Source organism: Phocoena phocoena, chromosome 16, assembly GCF_963924675.1.
Source record: "Phocoena phocoena chromosome 16, mPhoPho1.1, whole genome shotgun sequence".
In the NCBI taxonomy this organism is placed as follows: Eukaryota; Metazoa; Chordata; class Mammalia; order Artiodactyla; family Phocoenidae; genus Phocoena; species Phocoena phocoena.
The window spans coordinates 1,062,449-1,080,435 of NC_089234.1; the positions used below are offsets into that span (position 1 = coordinate 1,062,449).

Genomic DNA, 17,987 nt, shown 5'->3' on the forward strand with positions numbered 1-17,987 from the left:
GTGGAGACTTGGTGATGTCAGAGGCAGGAACTGGGCAGGGGGTAGGTTCGGGGTTTTGTATAAACCCATATTTTACATGGGTTTTTGTGTACATCTAAGTGCGTTTTTGAGGCCCGAGGGGACAGCATTGCCTATCTCCTGAGTCGGTGGCAGGGATGGGGGTGTGGTCTGGCTCCCCGATCACCCTGTCTCCCTCTGGGGGAGGGGGACACTGGTGCCGTGAACACTGGCCTCAGTGGAGCCCCAGGAATCCAGCTCTGAGGCCACGCTGACCAAACAAACCTGAACCAGAGGGAGCCCCCGGGAGTGCTGCGGGACCACCAGGACGGACCATCTCCGGGGGCTGCCCTGGTCCAGCACAGCACATGGAAGGCCCGGATTCAAAGATGGGGCTGTCCATGTCCCCCCAGGGAGCATGACCGTAAGTGGATGCCTGGGCAGGGCCCAGAGTGCCTGGCTGCGTGAGGGGGGCGGGGCTGCCCCGACCCTTCCTGGTGCTCTTGGGGTGAAGACCCCTCCTGGGAGCGTTCCACATCTGGGGGACTGGCGCCGTTTTTATGAGAAGAGGGGTTCTGGAGCAGCTCAGTCCATGGGTCTCGATCGGAACCCTGGGCTGCTCTGCCTTACGGGAGCAGGATGTAGGCTACACCTCCCCCCGCCGCTGCCCGCTGGAGGTGTGAGCTCATCGTGCTGTTCCTGGCGGGTCCCCAGGGGTCACGCTGCCCCCAACCTGCTGGGCTGGCTTGGGCCCATCAAGTAGAATGTAGGCGGGCATTCTCCCAACCACCCCTCCCCCTCTGAATGTCTGGCCGTCTCTGACCTGCAGGCCTGGGGCCCCTTCCCTGAGAGGCAGAGAGCCTCCCTATGGCTCGGACCCAGCCCTGCCCGTGCCCGGAGGCCAAGCACAGCTGGCCCTGCAGGTGGTCTCGAGGTCCGGCCTCACAGTCAGCTCGAAGCCAGGCCAGGGGGCTACAGGGTACTCCCCAGCATCCCAAGCGTGAACCCCCAGGGGATGGCGCAGGGGTAGAGAAGTCGGGGCTCTCCACACGCCGGCGGCTTCCAGCCCAGATGCCTTTAATCGACTTGAGTCATGTGGACTGGGACACGGTGCTGCTGGGCTGTGGGTGGCAGGCAGGCTCCTGGCTACAGGCGTCCTCACCACACAAATCTGCTGCTCTAGTGAACTACTGCGACGCACGCTCAGTAAAAGGAAAGCATCTCAGCTAAAGGGCCCGGGAGTGCCCTGGACATGGGCTCTACGGAAGCAGAGGGCTGGCCCTGGAAAAGTGTACAGGCGAATCTGCAGAAGTCCTGCCGGCAGCTGCCCTACACTGTGTTCCTGGTGGGTCCCTGGAGTCACAGCAGCTCTGGGCAGGGCCGGGGCGCTCCTGCTTGCGCTAAGGCACACAGGGACGGGCTGCACCTCTGCCCGTGGGAGCGGGTGGCAGAGCTGGGGGTCCTCAGGGCAATGATTCCTGATAGGGACGAGGGCAAAACACCCCCAGCCTTTCGTCCTGGCCCGGCTGCCCTGGGCATCCTAGGAGGCCCCTGTCTTCCTGAGGCACCTGGCACCCGGGCTCGGGGCCACCTGAGCTGTCCCCGCCACCATGTCCAGCCTCCTTGCCCTGGCAGTGAAACCTCCCCAAATTCAGCCTCTCCTGCGGGGGCTCCTGATAACAGGACCTGGGACCCCAAGAAGAGAGTTTCTGGGGAGGGGAAGGTAAGGCCAGGCACCTTTCAAAATAGGTTCAACGAAGGGAAGGGAACAGAGGGGAGTGGCTGTCGCCCACAGGCACACCCGCCGCTGGCACGTGCAGCACCTAGGACAGGGATGTGATGTTGGAGCGGCCGCCAGGTGGCGCCATGATCTTCTGAGCCGTGCGCCTGGCGATATGGTCATCGGCCTGAGAGCCTGCGGGGAAGCCAGGAGTGGAAGTGGCGCTGGGGAGGTGACGCAAACAGGCCACACCCGCGAGGCCAGGGATGCGGAGCCACAGCCCCACACTGCAGGCCCCCCACGCTCCCCGACGGCCCTGGCAGCTCAGCCAGGCCACCGGTCAGGCACCCCCACCACTGAGGCCTCAGACGAGCAGGCAAGTGAGGCCAGGTGTGCGTGCGGCCAGAGACTGGAGGTCCAGGTTGACCCTCTGGGAATCCGGTCCGGAGGAGCAGGGGCTGGGCCAGTCCTGCTTGCCCCCCCCGTGGGTCTTGCCCCGCACCGAACCCCATGATGGGAGAAGGCTGTCCTTAGCCTTTAGGACGATGCTGGATTCCAAAGGGGACCCGCCCCTGGCCCTACATCCCCAGGGGGCAGGCAGGGACGTCCATCACCTCCCCAGTAGGGAGGCTGAGACAGGATGTCAGGGGCTGGTGGGCCCCCAGCCAAGGGCTGGGAAGAGAGAGGGAGGGTCTGGCTCCGTGTGCAGGGAGAGCCTGGGGCTCAGGGCTTCTCTTAGAATCCTAGCATGCTGGGAGCACAGCTGAGACCCTGATGAGAGGCCTCAGCCTGGTGGCTGCACGCTGGGCCCCCAGAGCCCTTGAAGCCCCCAGGCCCCATCCTTATGCACCTCACATGTGTGCCTCTGCGCTACGGGGCAGTGAGGGGCTGGAGGCTGGACTCCCACGTGGTCCTCGGGTCCCACAGACGCTGGGCTCAACTCACCAGACAGACTGAACCCCGACTGGTGCAGGTTGCGAACGGGTGGGACTGAGACCTTCCCCGGGCAGGACACGCGGGCCTGCACACCGGCCCCTGGCTTGGTAGGCACCATCACCTCATGGACCAGCCCGTCGTAGAGGCCTCGGGGCACGCCGTGGATCTCTGCCAGCTGTGGGCCGAGAGGCTGGCGTGAGGGGGTGCTGCGCAGGCCCCGGGCTCGAGGGCAGGGGCTCCCCGCCAACAGGGGTGGCAACCCGCGAGTGTGGACACGTACCTCCCTCCCCCGAGGCTGGGCAGCGGTGCCCCGAGCCGTAGGAGATGCTCGGACAGGGGTGGCCTGCGGAGGAGGCTCCTTTTGGAATCAGAAACTGGTCCCGACATAGTCCCTGCCTCCTCAGTACCCACCGTACTGTGGCCCCCCACGCAGCCCCTGCTGTGTTCCTGAGGAAGCCCTGAGGTGGTGGCCCTGGGTCCTGCCCTCCCTGAAAATGGCCCCCAGAGGCAGAGGCCCTTCCCAGTGGCCGCCATGACGGACCAGCAGTCCGAGGGGTGAGGCAAAGCCTTCAGCTGTGCTTGTGTCTGCAGCTGGCACCGCCTGGGGACTTGTGGCTTACACTCGTGACTGTGTGGCTGAACCCAGCCCCCAGGGCCTCTGACCAGATCCTGCCCTGCAGGGGTCACAGTGGGGCAGGGGCGCAGGGCAAGAGCGATTGTGGGGTGTGGAGTTCTGCAGATTCGGGTCTGCCCCCATCACCCCGGGTGTGCGACGGGGAGCCGTCCCCTCTCCCTGCTCCATGCTGCGGCTCTACGTGGGGCTGGCCTGCCACCTCACGGAGCTTCCCAGTGGCCAATGCCCAGGGGTGCCCCGGACCTCACCCCAAGGGGTGTGATGCCCAGCCCTCTGCCCTGGACCCTGCCTCTCAGCCCTGCTCGAACCCTGAGAGAGGAGGGGGTGGTGTGCCCAGGTCAGATGTGGGCAGCAGCCGTGGTGTGGGCCCCGCAGCCTGAGACAGAAGCGTCTGCGAGTTAGGGCAGCCTCCGCTCTCCTTTCCTGGGAAGGAGACCAGCACCTGGCCCTCAGCCCAGCCCGAAAGCCATCCCTCCTCATACGAGCTCAGACAACGTCTTTAGTCTAGAAAACTGGAAACAGGGCCGGGATAAAGCAAAGCAGAGTGTACCGTAAGCACGTGTGCAGCTGTGTGTGCCTGTGCGCGTGCGTGAGCCCCCTGTGCATGCAACGCAGGGCCTGGGTGGACACGCGGTGCGTCCACCAGACTCAGCGGGCAGCTGGCCAAGCCCGCGTGGGAAGACGAGGGCTCACGACTTCCAAGTTCATGGATGCCGCGTAAACCACGTGTTCTCCTTCCTTAATCTATTAACGTCTACGTCCGCTCCCGGGGAAACCCTGGGCGGGTTCTGCTAGCCTTAGTGGCAGTGTACCTGGGGGGTGGCTATGAGGCTTTTTTTTTGCCTCACACCCACGCTTTCTACAGTGACACGGGCTGCCTGGTAACGAACGCGGGCGAAGCACCGCTAAGACGCGCCCGGAGCAGTGGGGCCGCTGTGCTTTCCCGACAGTGGCCGTGGGCAGGGCTGACCCGGAGGAGGCCTGAGAGCTCATGCCCACCCGCCTGGCGGGCTCAGGCCTTACCCTGTTGCGAGCCTTTATCCTCTTGTAGACGAAGTCGGGGAAGGTCTTCCGCGGAATAAAGCGGCCAGCCCCGGGGGTGACGAACAGGGCCCCGTCCTCCAGCACGACCCTGCCCTGACTTATGACCACCACGGGGGCTCCTCGGCACTCGACGCCTTCGAAAATGTTGTACTCCACGTTCTGGGGAGAACAGCCAGGGGCTGCTCAGCGTTCTCCTGATCCAGGCCCCCTGAGCAGGGCGCCCACTCGGCCGGGCCGGGATTCAGAGGGCAGTGGCCGCCGCGCCCTGCAGCCCTGCCCCTGAGGCATGGTTCTCAGGAGTACAGAGCGTTCCTGGAGGAGCCGGCAGAGGGCTCACCCTCCCGCCTCCGCTGCTCTGCCCACCCCCCAGGAAGGCTGCGGGGCTCCCCAGGCCCCCGACCCCGACATGGGCCCAGGCTTCTCTCACCAGGTGGTGGCTCTGGGCAGAGATGACTTTCGTGGCCTTGGGGTTCCATATGACCAGGTCGGCGTCGGCGCCTACGGCCACCCGCCCCTTCCTTGGGTAAAAATTGAAGATTTTGGCTGCATTTGTACTGGTCACAGCAACAAACTCATTCTCGTCCATCTTCCCTGAGGCCTGAGAAGTAAGAGGCGGGGGTGAGTCGGGGGGGCGCCCTTCCTGACCGCAGGCGGGGTCTGGTCTCGGGGCTCTTGTGTGGAGGCGGCCCCTGTCCCCTAGGCCGCGTGGCGTGTGCCTCAGTCGTGCCTGCAGGTCTGGTTCTTCCTGGGCACCAAGCTGGTCTCCATGCTCACTTTGTGGGCAAATGAAAGCTGATGCTTCCACGATGATGTCTGTGTCCCCAAAGGACGCGACCATCCCCCTGGGGTGGCCAGGAGCCTGGGGTCAGGGCCTCAGCTCAGGGAAGGGCTCAGGACTGGGGCTAGGGTCATGGGGGCAGAGGCCGTGGGCAGGACCCTCCGAGCGAGATGGATGTCTGAGGAAATCTCAGGCCTCCTAGGGACACGTTGAGTGTAACTCCACCAGGGCGGGGACCCCGCTCTCCCTGGGTCGTGTGCATTAGGACCAGAAGCAAATGTCTAGGGAGCCCTGGATGGCAAGGCTGGGGGGACAACACCCGGGGCCCATGAGCCCCGACCTCTGCTCTGGTGAATCCGCCGCTCAAGGGGCTTCCCTCTCTGATGAAAAGGCAGCATTCCGTGGGGAGGACCCTGCGTCCCCACTTCTGCACCCACCACGCATTTCTCCCAGACCACAGACATGCGCTCCTCCACGCCGTTGGTGCCCTCGGGGATGAGCGTGAAGTTGTCCCTGCCGACGGCCTTCTGGGCAGTGGTGAAGGCGCAGTGGGCACTGCCGGTCACCTGGAGGTCCCCGCTGAGGAGAGCCGGAGTCAGAGCCCAGAGGGGCCTGTCCTTCCTGAGCCGCCAAAGGCCCAGCTGGCTCCACCCCGACCCGGCTGCTCGGCCCACGGCGGGTGGGGGAGAGGTTGTCGGAGAGGGCAGAGCTGGGGCCTCGGGGCGCAGGTGGGAGGGCAAGGACCCCGGTGTGGAGTCTCCGGACGCAAGAGGCCTGGAGCTGCCGGCGGGCACAGGCCAGGCCAGGGCGAGGGGCACGTAGGCAGCTCCCTACCTGGACAGCAGGGAGGCGAGGTGGTCTGCAGTGCTGGGGTCCGGGTTGAGGGGGGGTGACGTGACGAAGGCTGCAGCCTTGGCCCAGTTCTTGCCCCAGTAGTGGGAGCCGTCGGTGCCCAGGCCGGCGGTGATGGGCTCCCCGACCACGACCACCCCTGCGGTGAGGCCGTGAGGGGCACTGCCGACCCCCATGTCCCCAGACCCAGACAGGGCCTGGGAACGCCCCCCTGACCCGGCCTGCATCGTGGGGTGGGTCTGGCCCTGTGGTCCCAGGGCTGACGCAAACTGCCCCTCGATCCCCCAAGCCTTTTGGGACAGCTTTTCCCCTGATCTGGGGGCACCCGGCCCAGGCCACCTGGGGCTCCCGAAGTGGGTCCTCTGTCCCTGCTGCCTCACACCCCTGCTGGGCCCACAGGCTGCAGTGAGACACCGTCAACTGACTGCCCGGCCCGCCTGGCCACAGCCTCTGTGCAAGGACCTGGCTCCGTCAGTGACCCCTTGCCTCCTCCATGGCCTGGGCTTCCAGGGCCAGAGGACATCCAGCCCCCGGGACCCGCACCCCAGCTCCTGGACGCAGGACGTGTCCAGCGGACAATAACATGGGCCCCCAGGGTCAGCTGGGCCAGGCTCCCTTACACGACATGAGGATCTACTCTCATGCACCATTCACACCACACACACACACACACACACACACACACACAGACACAGACACATGCCACACACATTGCGCACAGCTCTGACACTCACTTCTGTGCAAACAGGGCCACTAGGCCTCACTTTTGCTTCAAGGCCCCCCGGTGCTCCACTGCTGTTTGGACAAGAGGGGAGACTCAGGCCACCCACCCCACACAAGGACCAGGTGCCCACATCTCCTGCCGGCCACAGCCCTGGTGACCCCGCACCAGAGGCCATCCCACCACGAAGAGGCTGGCAGGGCAGCCGCTGCGTCCCCGTGGGGTCTGCCTGCGCTGAGCCTCTGTCCAGCTGGCCCAGCCCCGGGAAGCTGAGGACGTGACAGACCCCCAGAGAGACCCTGGCCCCGCGGCCCGGCCCGGGCCACCACTCACCTCTGCGCTTGGCTTGGGCGATCACGTCGGCCGCAGCCTTGCTCATCACCTTGGTGACGTACAGGGGACAGTTGGCCTGCTTGGCTACGGTGACAGCGCGGTACACGGCCTCAGCCTCCACCTGGGGAAGGGGGCACTCAGGCCACACGAGAACACTAGGGCCTCCTGACCAGTATGGGCATGAGATGCCCCCGGACCACCCATGGACCCCGGGCCCAGAGGGAGCACCCCTGGGCGGGTGAGGACCCCAGCCTGGGGCTCGGTGCCCAGAATCTGGGCCGACCCACGCAGACCCCAGGGCTGACCACGGGGCCAGACCCAACCCCTGATGGACGCCCAGTCGGGGGAGTGTTCCCAGCAAGCTCACACCTACCTCCTCTGGGCGGCTGAGCACGTGACCCTCGGGGCCGGTGATGCCGAGTTCCAGCAGACGCTTCTGCTCCTAAATACACACCACGTTCCAGCCTGGACACAGCCCAGAACGCCCTGACCCTGAGGCGCCCCGTGCTCCCTGAGATGAGCCCAGACCTCCAGGCCCCTGAGGATCACCAATCCCAGAGAACTCGGAGCAGAGGGGTCCCGAAGCGGAGTGACTCCAGCGCCCCCAATTACAGATGAGGGAACGGGGCTTGCAAAGGGCAAGGACTTGCCCAAGGTCGCAGGCCCCCTAAGTGAAGGGACAAGACCCCACAGCTTTGCCTGCCGTGTTGTTTCCCCAGTGGGTGAGGGTCGGGGTCGTGCGCGGTGGGGGGGGCGGTAGTGTGGTCGGGGAGTGTGCGGCGGGAGCGTGCGTGGAGGGGGCATGCGCGGCGGGGTAGTGCGGTCGGAGCCGTGCGCGGCGGGGTGTGCGTGGCGGGGGCATGCGCGGTGGGAGAGTGTGGTCGGGGGCGTGCGCGGCGGGGAGTGCGGTCGCGGGCATGCGCGGCAGGGGCGTGCGCGGCGGGTTGTGCGTGGCGGCTGTGCACGGTCGGGAACGGGGCTTCTTCTTGGGCAAGCTCACTCATACTACAGGTCTGAGCCGCAGCACCCTACGGTGTAAACGAGCTTCGGCGTGGAGAATCGGGGAGCAGAATCCCACCGACCCCCTAATAAGCCTCCCCGGCACTCGCGGCCCAGCGTCCTGAACACTAAGCATGACCCACGATGTCTCCTGCCGGGCCTGGCCTCGAACCCTGGAAGCACATACAGTACCCGATGCCCGGAAACCCACATGCCCCTCCTGAGTGTCACCACCCTCCCGTTGAACTTGGGAGGGGCAGAGCCCTACGGGTCCCAGGAAGCTTCTCTGTGGGTTTGGAATGTTAGGGAGGTGGCCGTGTGTGTGCGCCCTCCCGCCAGGTCCCCAGGAGGCCTGGAAGCTCCTGGGCGCCCCACCCAACCTGCACCTGTGGGCGGACGGGAAAACGGGGTGAGGGGCAGAGGCTGGGGGCACCCCCCTCACAGCCCTGGGCCCACAGGGAAGGTGGGGGCGTGCGCAGCAGGGCCAGGCACCCCCCAGGCAGCTTGGGGCGCGACTGAGGACAGCGCCACTAACCCAGCAGGTGTGCTCATGGGAGGGGCCTCAGTCCAGGGGGCGGAGGGCTCGGAGACCCCAGTCTCGGCACCCCTCACCAAGAAGCAACACTTAGATTTCGGAGAATTTTTTTTTTTTTTGACCACACCGCGAAGCACAGGAGCTCCGCCACCAACCAGGGATGGAACCTGCGCCACCTGCGGTGGAAGCGCAGAATCGCATCCACTGGATCGCCAGGGAAGTCCCTGGATTTGGAGGCTTTTTCATCAGAAGTGTGGTGATCATGGAAAAATCTGTTACGGCCAAGAGCCCCCCAGGCTCCCTGCCGCCCTGCCCGCTTGCCCTTTGACCTGGGCAAGCCATTTACTGGGTCAAGTTCCAGGTTCCCTCCGTCAGGGTTTGTGGGATCAGTGCTCACACCCAAGTGGGCAGGGGTCACCCCGCCAGCCCCGCCCACACCTCGTCCACGATGTCGCCGTTCTCCGCGTGCACTTGGGCCACGGCTCCCAGGTCCCGGATGACACTGAAGATCTCGTACATCTGGGGAGAGGCACATGGGCGGCGTGAGGCTGTGTGTCTCCCATCCACAGCAGCCTGAGACACCTGCTTGCTCCCCCGCTCGGCACCTGGCCTTACCTGGCCGTCCGTGCACTGGTACCTGTCCTTGTATGCCATGAAGACCAGGAAGGAGTTCACACCTAGCGGGAGGCAGGAGAGGTGGATGCCAGGAGCCTCCACTGCTCCCCGAGCTCCAGGGGCCCCACCAGCTGGCCTGGTGGCCCTGGGGAACCAGCCCCACACTCTCCCGGGCCGGGATGGGGACAGAGTCACCCCGGCGCCTCCCGCTCCTCGAGCTCGGGGGTCAGGAACCAATTGTTCCCCAGTGGCAGAGCCAGGTGAGACCCCGCCCCCCACCCGCTAACCCCCCACGGCCCCTGGGAGCCCCGGGAGCCCCGTGTCCCCTGGACGGAAGGGAGCCGTGAGCTGCAGGCTCGCTGCCTGAGCTCCGCCCGGGCTGGGCGCCGGGGTGGCCCTCACGTTGGCCATCTGGCCTGCGGGCCTTGGTGGCACCTGCCAGGTCCCGCTCACGGTGCCCGCTCAGGCCCTCAGGAAAAGCAGAAGGAACAGGACCGGCTGCCCGCGGCGTCAGGGGCCCATCAGGCCAGGGTCGAGCTCTCCTGTGCTGTGTGGACTCGGGACAAGCTGGGGACTCACCTGACCCCCCCACCATCCAAACCAGCGGCACGCGGCCCCTCCCTCCTCCCTGTCATCTCGCTGGGTCGAAAGTGCGAACTTGAGCAAAGGCACGCGGGGGAAACTGTCACCCAGTGCCACACGAGCCGACCCCCCAGGTGACAACCCGCCCCAGGGCGGCTGGTGGAGGCCAGTGGTCAGCATGCAGGCCCGTCCCTGGACGCCACGCAGCAGGCCAGGACCAGCGCTCTGCCCCGGCAGGAGGGTGGTGGCGGCAGGTGCCTGGTTTCTACCTCTGCTCGGAGCTGCAAGGCCGCAGGCCTCCCGATCCTGTTAAGGAACAACCCGGGTGGCGGAGCCACTGCCTGGAATGAGGTGCAGAGGCTGAGAGCCCCCTGTCCGTCCCCAGGTTGGGGGTCCTAAATGCCAAAGGCTACTGGTGTGAGGACCGTCGCTCTGTGGGAAATGGCCTCCAGGAACCTCCCTGCCTCCCTCGGAGGTACAGTGGGGCGGGTGGCAGCGTCTCCTGTGGGGAGGGCCCTGTGGCCTCCAGGGCCCGGGCCAGGGGTCTGCAGCCAGCACCCCCCATCTCAGCCTCTCCAGCTCCTCTCCCGGCTGTGCGCTAGGCCCACCCTCAAAGCCAGTCGCCGGAGCTCAGTTACGACGTCCAGCTAACTTGTCAAATCCTCTATAAACTCTGATGTGGTTTCAGCTTCAGGACTTTGGATTAAAAAAAAAATTAAGCCTCATCTGTAAACCGTCCTGTTTCAGCTGAGGGAGCAGTAGGTTTTATTTTATTTTGATTTTTTTTGGCAGTAGGTTTTAAGGCATCTCCTTCTAAAGGCTCTTAAGATGCTAAGAAGGCTTAGCGCGCTTACCCTTCATCCAGGGCCAAGACACAGGGGACCGAGCTGACAGCTGTGACTGCTGCGTCCTCTTTTCCTTTAAGTCTTTATTGAATTTTCTTACAATATTGCTTCTGTTTTATGTTTTGGTTTTTTGACCGCGAGGCATGTGGGATCTTAGCTCCCCAACTAGGGATCCAACCCGCACCCCCTGCACTGGAAGGTGAAGGCTTGACCACTGGGCCTCCAGGGAGGTCCCTGCCGTGTCCTCTTGTGAGGACAACAGCTACGGGATGCGTCCCCAGACTCGGACGCAGGGGACCTCTCAGCCTAGCAGATCTTCGAATGGCTCTTGTCCAGCTCTCTCCCAGCTCGTGACCACCTGCCCCAGGCTCAGGTGCACACAGCGTCCACCCGAGGCCGGGAAGCCAGGCCCTGCAGCTGCCCTTCCGCCCGGCCGGGCGTCCTGCTCACCCTTGTCCTTCACCAGGGCCTCCAGCTCCTCCCTGGTGCTCTCGTTCCAGCGGGGGATGTCCACGTGCAGGGAGTAGTCGCAGCAGGCTCCACGGTCCGCCCTCTCCCGCCACTGCTCGTAGGCTGCCAGCAGGCTCACACCCGTGTCGGGGAACACGTGGTCCACTGTGGGGACAGCGCGGTCAGCTGGGCCCCCCACCCGTGCCACTGGAACCACCTGGGCCTCCAAGGGAGAGCGGCTTCGTGTTCCCAGGAAACCAGGAAGCACGTCTGAGAAAAGCAGAGAAGAGGCCTCATACCCAACGCCGGGCTGAGGCTGCTGGGAACCTGCCCGTCGGTTCTGTCCAAAGAGGCGTCTCCCGCCCCTCGTCCCCAGCGTCTCTCTGAGCAGAGGGGAGGCCCTCACTCTCCAGTGGACACCCCGCAAAGAGCCCAGCGGTAGTTTAGGCCTCCACCTCCTGCACAGGCCTGGCCTGAGTGAGGTGCCCCTGGAGGGGGAGGGGCGGCACCACTGTCCGTGGCGCTGGACCCGCGAGCCTGCCCACGGCAGCGCACGGGGCTGGCTTCCCTCCTGCCTCACCGGCCGCACAGCCCTCGAGCGGTGCTCCCACCCCACCCCCCGGGGAAACTGGGAACGCACGTGGACACTGCACCGTCACCCCACCCTGCCGGCAACCCCGCGTCCAAGGTCCAAACCCCGCTCGCAGCCTCTGCCAGGTGCAGGGGAAGAGCTGGGAGTGCGGTGGCCCGGGGGGGTGCGGGGGGGAAGGCACACCGCCCGGGGTGACAGGCAAATGCCGTGCCTTCCTGCAGCGCGCCCGCACGTGGGCCCTCTGCTTCCCACGGCTCAGGTCACGAGCCCAGGGCCCCGCCCTGCAGGCCGCTCACAGCTCCAGCCTGGAGCTGCGGGCGGCTCCGCCTAGGCCAGCCCGGCCCTGCGGCATCTCTGTCCTCACGGCCGGTCTGACGCCTCAGAACCGGCAGCCGCAGGTGACGTAACCACGACGGCGCCCGCTCAGCCCGGGGGGCCACCAACGACAAGCAGGACCAAGGGCCTGAAATCGCAACGCGCGATTTAATCAGACCAAGAGGTGGACCATTGTTGGGTTTTTCCTTCCACGTCGTAGCTCAGTAAACCACACCAGGCCGGGATGTCGCAACATCTAAATGTCACTCGTGAAGTAGCCCAGGGTCCCCAGAGCAGCCTTTCCCGGTGGCACACAGACACAGCCAAGCTACGACGTGCACCCACTTGTTCCATCCTCCGCCCGCTTCCTCTTGCCCGACGGATCAGGGAGGCGAGACACGTCTAAAAGGGAGCTGTGTTGCCTGAAGTCACAGCCAGGATGCGGTGCAGCCGGGGCTGGACTGGGCGCGTTAGGCCAGGTCCAACCCACTGGATGTGTCTGCGCTCGGGACTGCGGAGTTGATGGCGCTCAAGGCCACGGGAGGAGGGCTGCACGCTGGTGCCTCCTCCTGGCCCCTGCGCTGGCCACGAGCAAGTTCGCGGTGGGCAAGCGAATTCACCTCACGAGCTGTTGGCTGGGGCTTCTCTGCCCAGCTCAGGGGGTTGTACGAGGAGAGCACGGAGCTGAGACTCATCAGGATGGCGCTCGTGCCCTGGCACAGGGTCGGCACTAAAGAAACGGTACCTCTGGGGCTTGTTGATAGGGTGATGGTATTTTTCATCATCCTTTTCCTAAAACACAGGCTCCGCCTTTAGCTCTTTTGACACGGGCAGGGAGTTTCTGCAAACCAAGCCTCACAGGGTGTGAGGTTCAGGGGCAAATGTGTCTGACATTTCAGGCAACACGACCCCTGCACTTGGGTTTTCCAAACCTGGTCCTTAGCCAGCTGCTAGCTTCCCGGGAAATAACAAATCACTGGGCGTACACCCCTGTGCTCCCGTGGAAATCCCAGGCGCGCTCCAGAGCTGGCCCAGGCAGCACGACTCAGGATGAGGGACAGGGTTAGACAGGCACTCAAGGATTTCTTAGAATGAGATGTAATAAAGGGAAAGAGGCCTGAGAAAAACACCATCAGGGAAAGCTCTTCCTGCGACATGCAAACCTGCCAGAGGACCACGGGCTGGGATGGACACTCCCCACAGGAGACACTCACATATCATGGTGGTCCCTCCTGCCAGGGCGGCCTTGGTCCCCTGGCAGAAGTCATCGGCCGGGGTCATGCCCAGGACGGGCATCTGCAGCCTTGTGTGGACGTCCACTCCGCCCGGCAGGACCATCAGGCCGTGAGCGTCAATCGTTTTCATGCCCCCAGGGATAATGAGGTTTTCTCCAATTTGTCTGAAAGCAACAGAGATTTCGCTGGTTAGGAAGAGACCTGAGCAAACGTGAACGGGCTCCTGGCAATGAAGCAGAGCCGGGACTCTTGCCCTTGGGCTCTTGTCCCTGAGGAAAAGGGCGATACGGCCAAGACTTGACCAGCCCACACTCTGGGGCTCAGGACCGTCAACACGGAGGAGCCAACCCTGTGCCGGTCACTTGGGTGTCCACTCGCTGCTTATTGACCAGAGGCTGGAGCTGCTCCTTTGTTTTGTTTTGTTCCTGCCACGTGGCATGTGGGAACTCAGTTCCCGACCGGGGATCGAACGCGCACCCCCTGCACTGGGAGCGTGGAGTCTGAACCACTGGACGGCCAGGGAAGTCCCTGGAGCTACCTGACAGGCACAAGCAGACAAGCTGATAGGTGTGGTCGATAAGCATTTATTAAACACCTACTTTGAGCCCCACACCGTACTGAGGCTGTGTTAACAAAGAGACGAGGAAGCCATCGTTCCGCTCTCTGAGGCTCCACTGAAGGCTCGGGTTGGGCAAAAGCTATTTCCAGGGAACGAGCTTTTGGGAAAGAAAGAACCATTCACATGGATCTCGCCCAAAAGTAAACTTCTGGGTAGTGTGTGATCAACGTGTGACCATGAAGATATCTGAGGTAGAAACTCACTTTATCAAGCCGTCCTCCACGTACAGGTCAGCGTAAAAGGACTGGTCGTCATTCACGATCCTCCCGCCTCTGATCAGAAGACGGTCACTCTATCAGAAACGAAGAAATGGGTGAGTTTCCTCCCAACTAAGTGACTCAACAGTACCTTGAGCACAAGCTTTACCCTGGAATTAGGATGGAAACATTCAGGCACATTTGTGTGCACGAAATCCAGCACACACCAAGGGCGGGCAGAGGGTGCCCCGAGACGGTGGCCCTTGGGGGCAGCTGCCTACGGGCCCTGCACGTGACCTGCAAACACAGGTCAGGCAGTCTGGCCTCGCCAAAGGCACAGGGTGTACGACCAGCTAGCTCCCTGCTTCACCACGGCAAAGCCGAGGCGGTGCGAACAGCAGTGCAGTGAACCACGCGTACATCTTCACACCCGTTGCCTAATTTGTAAAGCCCAGGCCGAGGGCGGAGGTGGACCACATCTCACACGCCCCTGCTGGCCTGGAAGGTCTGCCCTACTCGTCCACCCACAGAGGCGGCTCCGGCTGACAGCTGGGGCGGGCTCCTTCCAGAATCTCTGTGCCCTGAGGCAGTGCCGGCAGGCAGGGGCCCTACCCCTGGGGAGGGAGACAGACATCACACACATGGCCGTCACAGATGGTGGCAGACGCAAGAGCACAAAGCAGGTGACGGGACAGCGTGATGGGAGACAGGCCTGGCTGCCTCAGGGACCGAGAAGGGCCTGTCAGAGGAGCTAAAACTGGAGGTGACTCAAGCTCAGGCCAGGGCACAGCCCATGCAAAGGCCCTGAGGCAGGAAAGAGTCTGGTTGATTCAGGAGAGGAAACGAGGTGGGGTGGAGGGGGTGGGGGGAATGGGAGGTGGGTAGGAGTGGGGCATGCTGGACTTGGGGAATCAGTGGGCCGCCACCTGGGAGGCCTTAAGCTGGGGTTGAAATGATCGTACAGAGTTCATATTAGCCTGTTGTAGAGAGCAGCCCGTGGTGTTCAAGGATGGAGACAGGGCCATCGCTGGAGTGGGGTCTGATGTGGTCTGGGTGAGATGTGGGGCCCCGGGCCGGCATTATGGGGCGGGTGAGAGACGGACTCCAGGGAGGCCGGGAGTTGGGGAGCAGGGGCTGCTGATGCAGAGCCCATGGAGGTGCAGGGCCCGGAGGACAACGGGGGGCCTGCCGGTTCTGGTGCCACCTGCGGGTGGCAGCAAGTTCGGCCAGCTCTTCGGGGCACCCCGCAGCCCGGAGCTGGGCAGCCATAAGCCCACTTCTGATGGTCAGGAAGGAGGGAGTGAGGCAGAGGGGGAGCCAGTAATGGAGCCGTGCATGATGTCAGGGGTGATGGCCACGATGGTCCACAAAGCAGGAGCAAAGAGCTGAGTGCAGAACGAAGCGGGCGAGAGCCCAGCCCTGCAGCACTTTCCCTCCTGCTGGAGCCTCCCACTCTCTGCGACTTGACCAGGCCGGAGTGACGGCTGTTTCACAGGGGCTCTGGGACCTGGCCCGGGGCTCAGGGGTGCCCACCCAGAGGCCAGGCAGGGCTCCAGGCCGGGGGTTCCGGCTCTTTGCACACCATCAGCCTGACGCCAAGAGAACTGACGGATGCCAGATTCTCTTACGAATCTGCTGAGAGGATAAATAATTCATCGCCTATGAGCCTTGTCACATCATTCTCTATTCTTATTAACATCTAACAGTTTGGGCTGAATTCTCAGATTTCTATTGACTAAAGGTAAAACCACCACCGCACAGTCTACAGAAGGGTGGCCAACTGTGCCACAAGCCAAACACGGCCCTCGACCTGTCCTTGTGCAGCCTGGAGCTGAGCATGGTTTGCATCTTATGCTGGTTGAAAGACATCATAAGAAGACTTTCAAGACTCATAAAAGTTACATGAGGTTCACGTTTCAATGTCCAAGCTCAGCTTTTACTGGAGCAGTCACACCCAGGACCGCTCTCTTGCAGGGCTGAGTAGCTGCACCAGAAACAGTGTGGCCCTCGAAGCTGAAAATACCTACTGTGTGACCTACTGCCAACTCGTGGTCTACCACATGGCCCGGCCCCAGCTGCCTGGGCCTCTCCCTTCTGGGTTCTGCAGAGGCTCACTGCCCGGTCCCCTGGGCCCTAGACCCAGCCCTGACAGGTCACATCACAAGGACCCACCTTGCCCACCTTCTGAGCCAGTGTTCAGACCCTCCTGCCTCCCCCTGCAGTGCCCCCACTCCAACAGCCCCAACTCCAGCCCCGGTGGACCAGCGCGTTCTCAGAGATGCCCAAGAAGAGGACGCGGAAGGCTTTGGACAGGAAGAGACTGTGGCCTGGGTGCCCTGCTCAATCCCCCACCCTCCAGTGCTCAGACGTCTGGACTCCGATTCTGGGAGCCTTCCTGGGTTTGGAACCAAGGGGGAAATGCAGCAGGATGAGGGGCCATGCTCCCCAGGATGCGGGTGGAAGTTCCCCTAAGCCAGCCACTTGAGTCTGAGCTGCCCAGAGACGGGATCAGCCCCCTCCCGGCCCCGGCTGGCTCCCTGCCTGCCTCAGGTCTGACCCTCTCCTGTTTGCGAGGGGTGGGGCGGGCTTCTTCCTCCCTGAGTATCTCAGGAAGTGAACTGGCCGCTCCCTGGGCCATCCCACCGCCTCCCGCTGGATCTGAATCCGTGGGTTCCCAGGCACCGTCCAGCTGGCGCCCAGGCGCCCGCCTCCCTCCCTCCCTCCCGCTGGGCTCCTGGCCGCACGGAGGGGGCGGCTTTGTTTCCTGGCAGCGCGGGGTGGACAGTGGGACCTCCCGCAGCAGTGCGTGTGCTGTTAGAGGGTCGCCTCCCTGGATCCTGAGCTGCCTGATGCCCGCACAGTGACTAGCGAGCCACCTTCTTTCCCCCCCGCCCGCCACCCCGGGGCTCCGAACCCCGGCTCCATGGAGGGGTTCGGGTCGCCAAGGGCTCCGGGCCGGGTTGAGTTGCTTTGTCTCGGACAAAGAGCTCCTGGTGGTGCGGCGGCGGCGTGGGCGCAGGGCGGAGGGGCGCAGGGCGGGGATGGCATCTCTGTGCCCCGAGGCCGGAGGCCGGACCGGGGGTGTCAACAAAGGGCCGCGCCGACGGCCCACTCCGAATCGGAGCTCCCAGAGAGGCCCGGACGCACGGGGGCGGGGTGGTGGGGGAGGAGGCAGGTGCATCTGCGCGTGGGGAGCAGGCCTCCCACCCCGGCCCCAGCCCTCCCCCCAGCCCTCGCCGGGAGCAGAGGAGGGTCTGGGCCTATGCGCCGGCTCCATAAAGGGGTTCCGGCGCGGCGCTCGCGGGGACCCCGGGCTGCGCGGGAAGGAGCGCGCCGGCACAGGGGCAAGCGCGGGAGCTGGACACGGAGGGAGGGGAGCCCGGCGCAGGGCCGGGAGGGTCTTCCCCGGGTCCCGGAGGCCAGGTCCCGCCCGGGGCAGTGGGCCGGAGGCGCGGAGCGGGCCCCGGGAGCGGAGCTCACCGTGATCCGGGGGATGCTTTTCTTGCCCTGGAAAGACATCCTGCTCCTCCGGCTGCGCCGCCGTCTCCTTTGGCCGGCGCGGCCCGGTTCGGGCGTTGAGGTCCTGGGGGTCCCCGGCGGCGGACGCACGAGCTAGGCCTCGACGTGGGGGCGCACAGAGCCCAGGCGTGCGCGTGGGGGCGCCGGGCGTCCAAGTGGGAGCGCGCTGGGCCGCGCGGCTCCGTTGCCGGCCCCGCCCCGCCCCGGCCCGGCCACGCCCCCCGGCCCACCGCTGCCGCTCTGCTTTCAAGCCCCGCCCCGGCCGGGCTCGGTGACTGTACCCGCAGCCCCGGCCATAGGCGCGAGCTGAGGCCGCGGACCGGCCCCTGCGAGGACCGAGGGGCGAACTTGTTTAGGGTGGGCAGGAGGAGAGGGTTGCGACCGGTCCCGGCCAGTGTGTGTGCAGAGTCTGCACCCGGGATGGAGAGTGAGCGTTCCGACAATGTCCTGCCGGGACCCCCTTCCACCC

The 17,987-nt window shown here is 64.5% G+C and overlaps 1 protein-coding gene across 1 annotated transcript; it reads right to left on the reverse strand.

The window, feature by feature from the left end:
- Window positions 1-1,554: 1,554 nt before the first annotated feature.
- Window positions 1,555-17,642, reverse strand: DPYSL4 (dihydropyrimidinase like 4). The gene is made up of 14 exons (XM_065894839.1): window positions 17,480-17,642; window positions 14,006-14,094; window positions 13,163-13,347; window positions 11,042-11,206; window positions 9,165-9,226; window positions 8,988-9,068; window positions 7,389-7,457; window positions 7,016-7,136; window positions 5,944-6,100; window positions 5,547-5,688; window positions 4,759-4,929; window positions 4,311-4,490; window positions 2,663-2,828; window positions 1,555-1,912 (listed from the first exon to the last, which is right to left on the reverse strand). Exons 1-14 carry the CDS (start codon window positions 17,516-17,518, stop codon window positions 1,821-1,823), a joined length of 1,719 nt encoding a protein of 572 aa, XP_065750911.1. The 5' UTR covers window positions 17,519-17,642; the 3' UTR covers window positions 1,555-1,820.
- Between the last annotated feature and the right edge of the window lie 345 nt (window positions 17,643-17,987).

What these genes read in the sequence shown, in the direction of transcription:
- DPYSL4 (XM_065894839.1), bottom strand. Translation starts at nt 17,518, where the DNA reads ATGTCTTTCCAGGGCAAGAAAAGCATCCCCCGGATCACG. An exon ending in AAAGCATCCCCCGGATCACG is followed by an intron (nt 14,095 to 17,479) that starts GTGAGCTCCGCT and finishes CGTTTCTGATAG; the next exon opens with AGTGACCGTCTTCTGATCAG. An exon ending in CGCCCAAGCCAAGCGCAGAG is followed by an intron (nt 6,101 to 7,015) that starts GTGAGTGGTGGC and finishes GCCTCACCGCAG; the next exon opens with GGGTGGTCGTGGTCGGGGAG.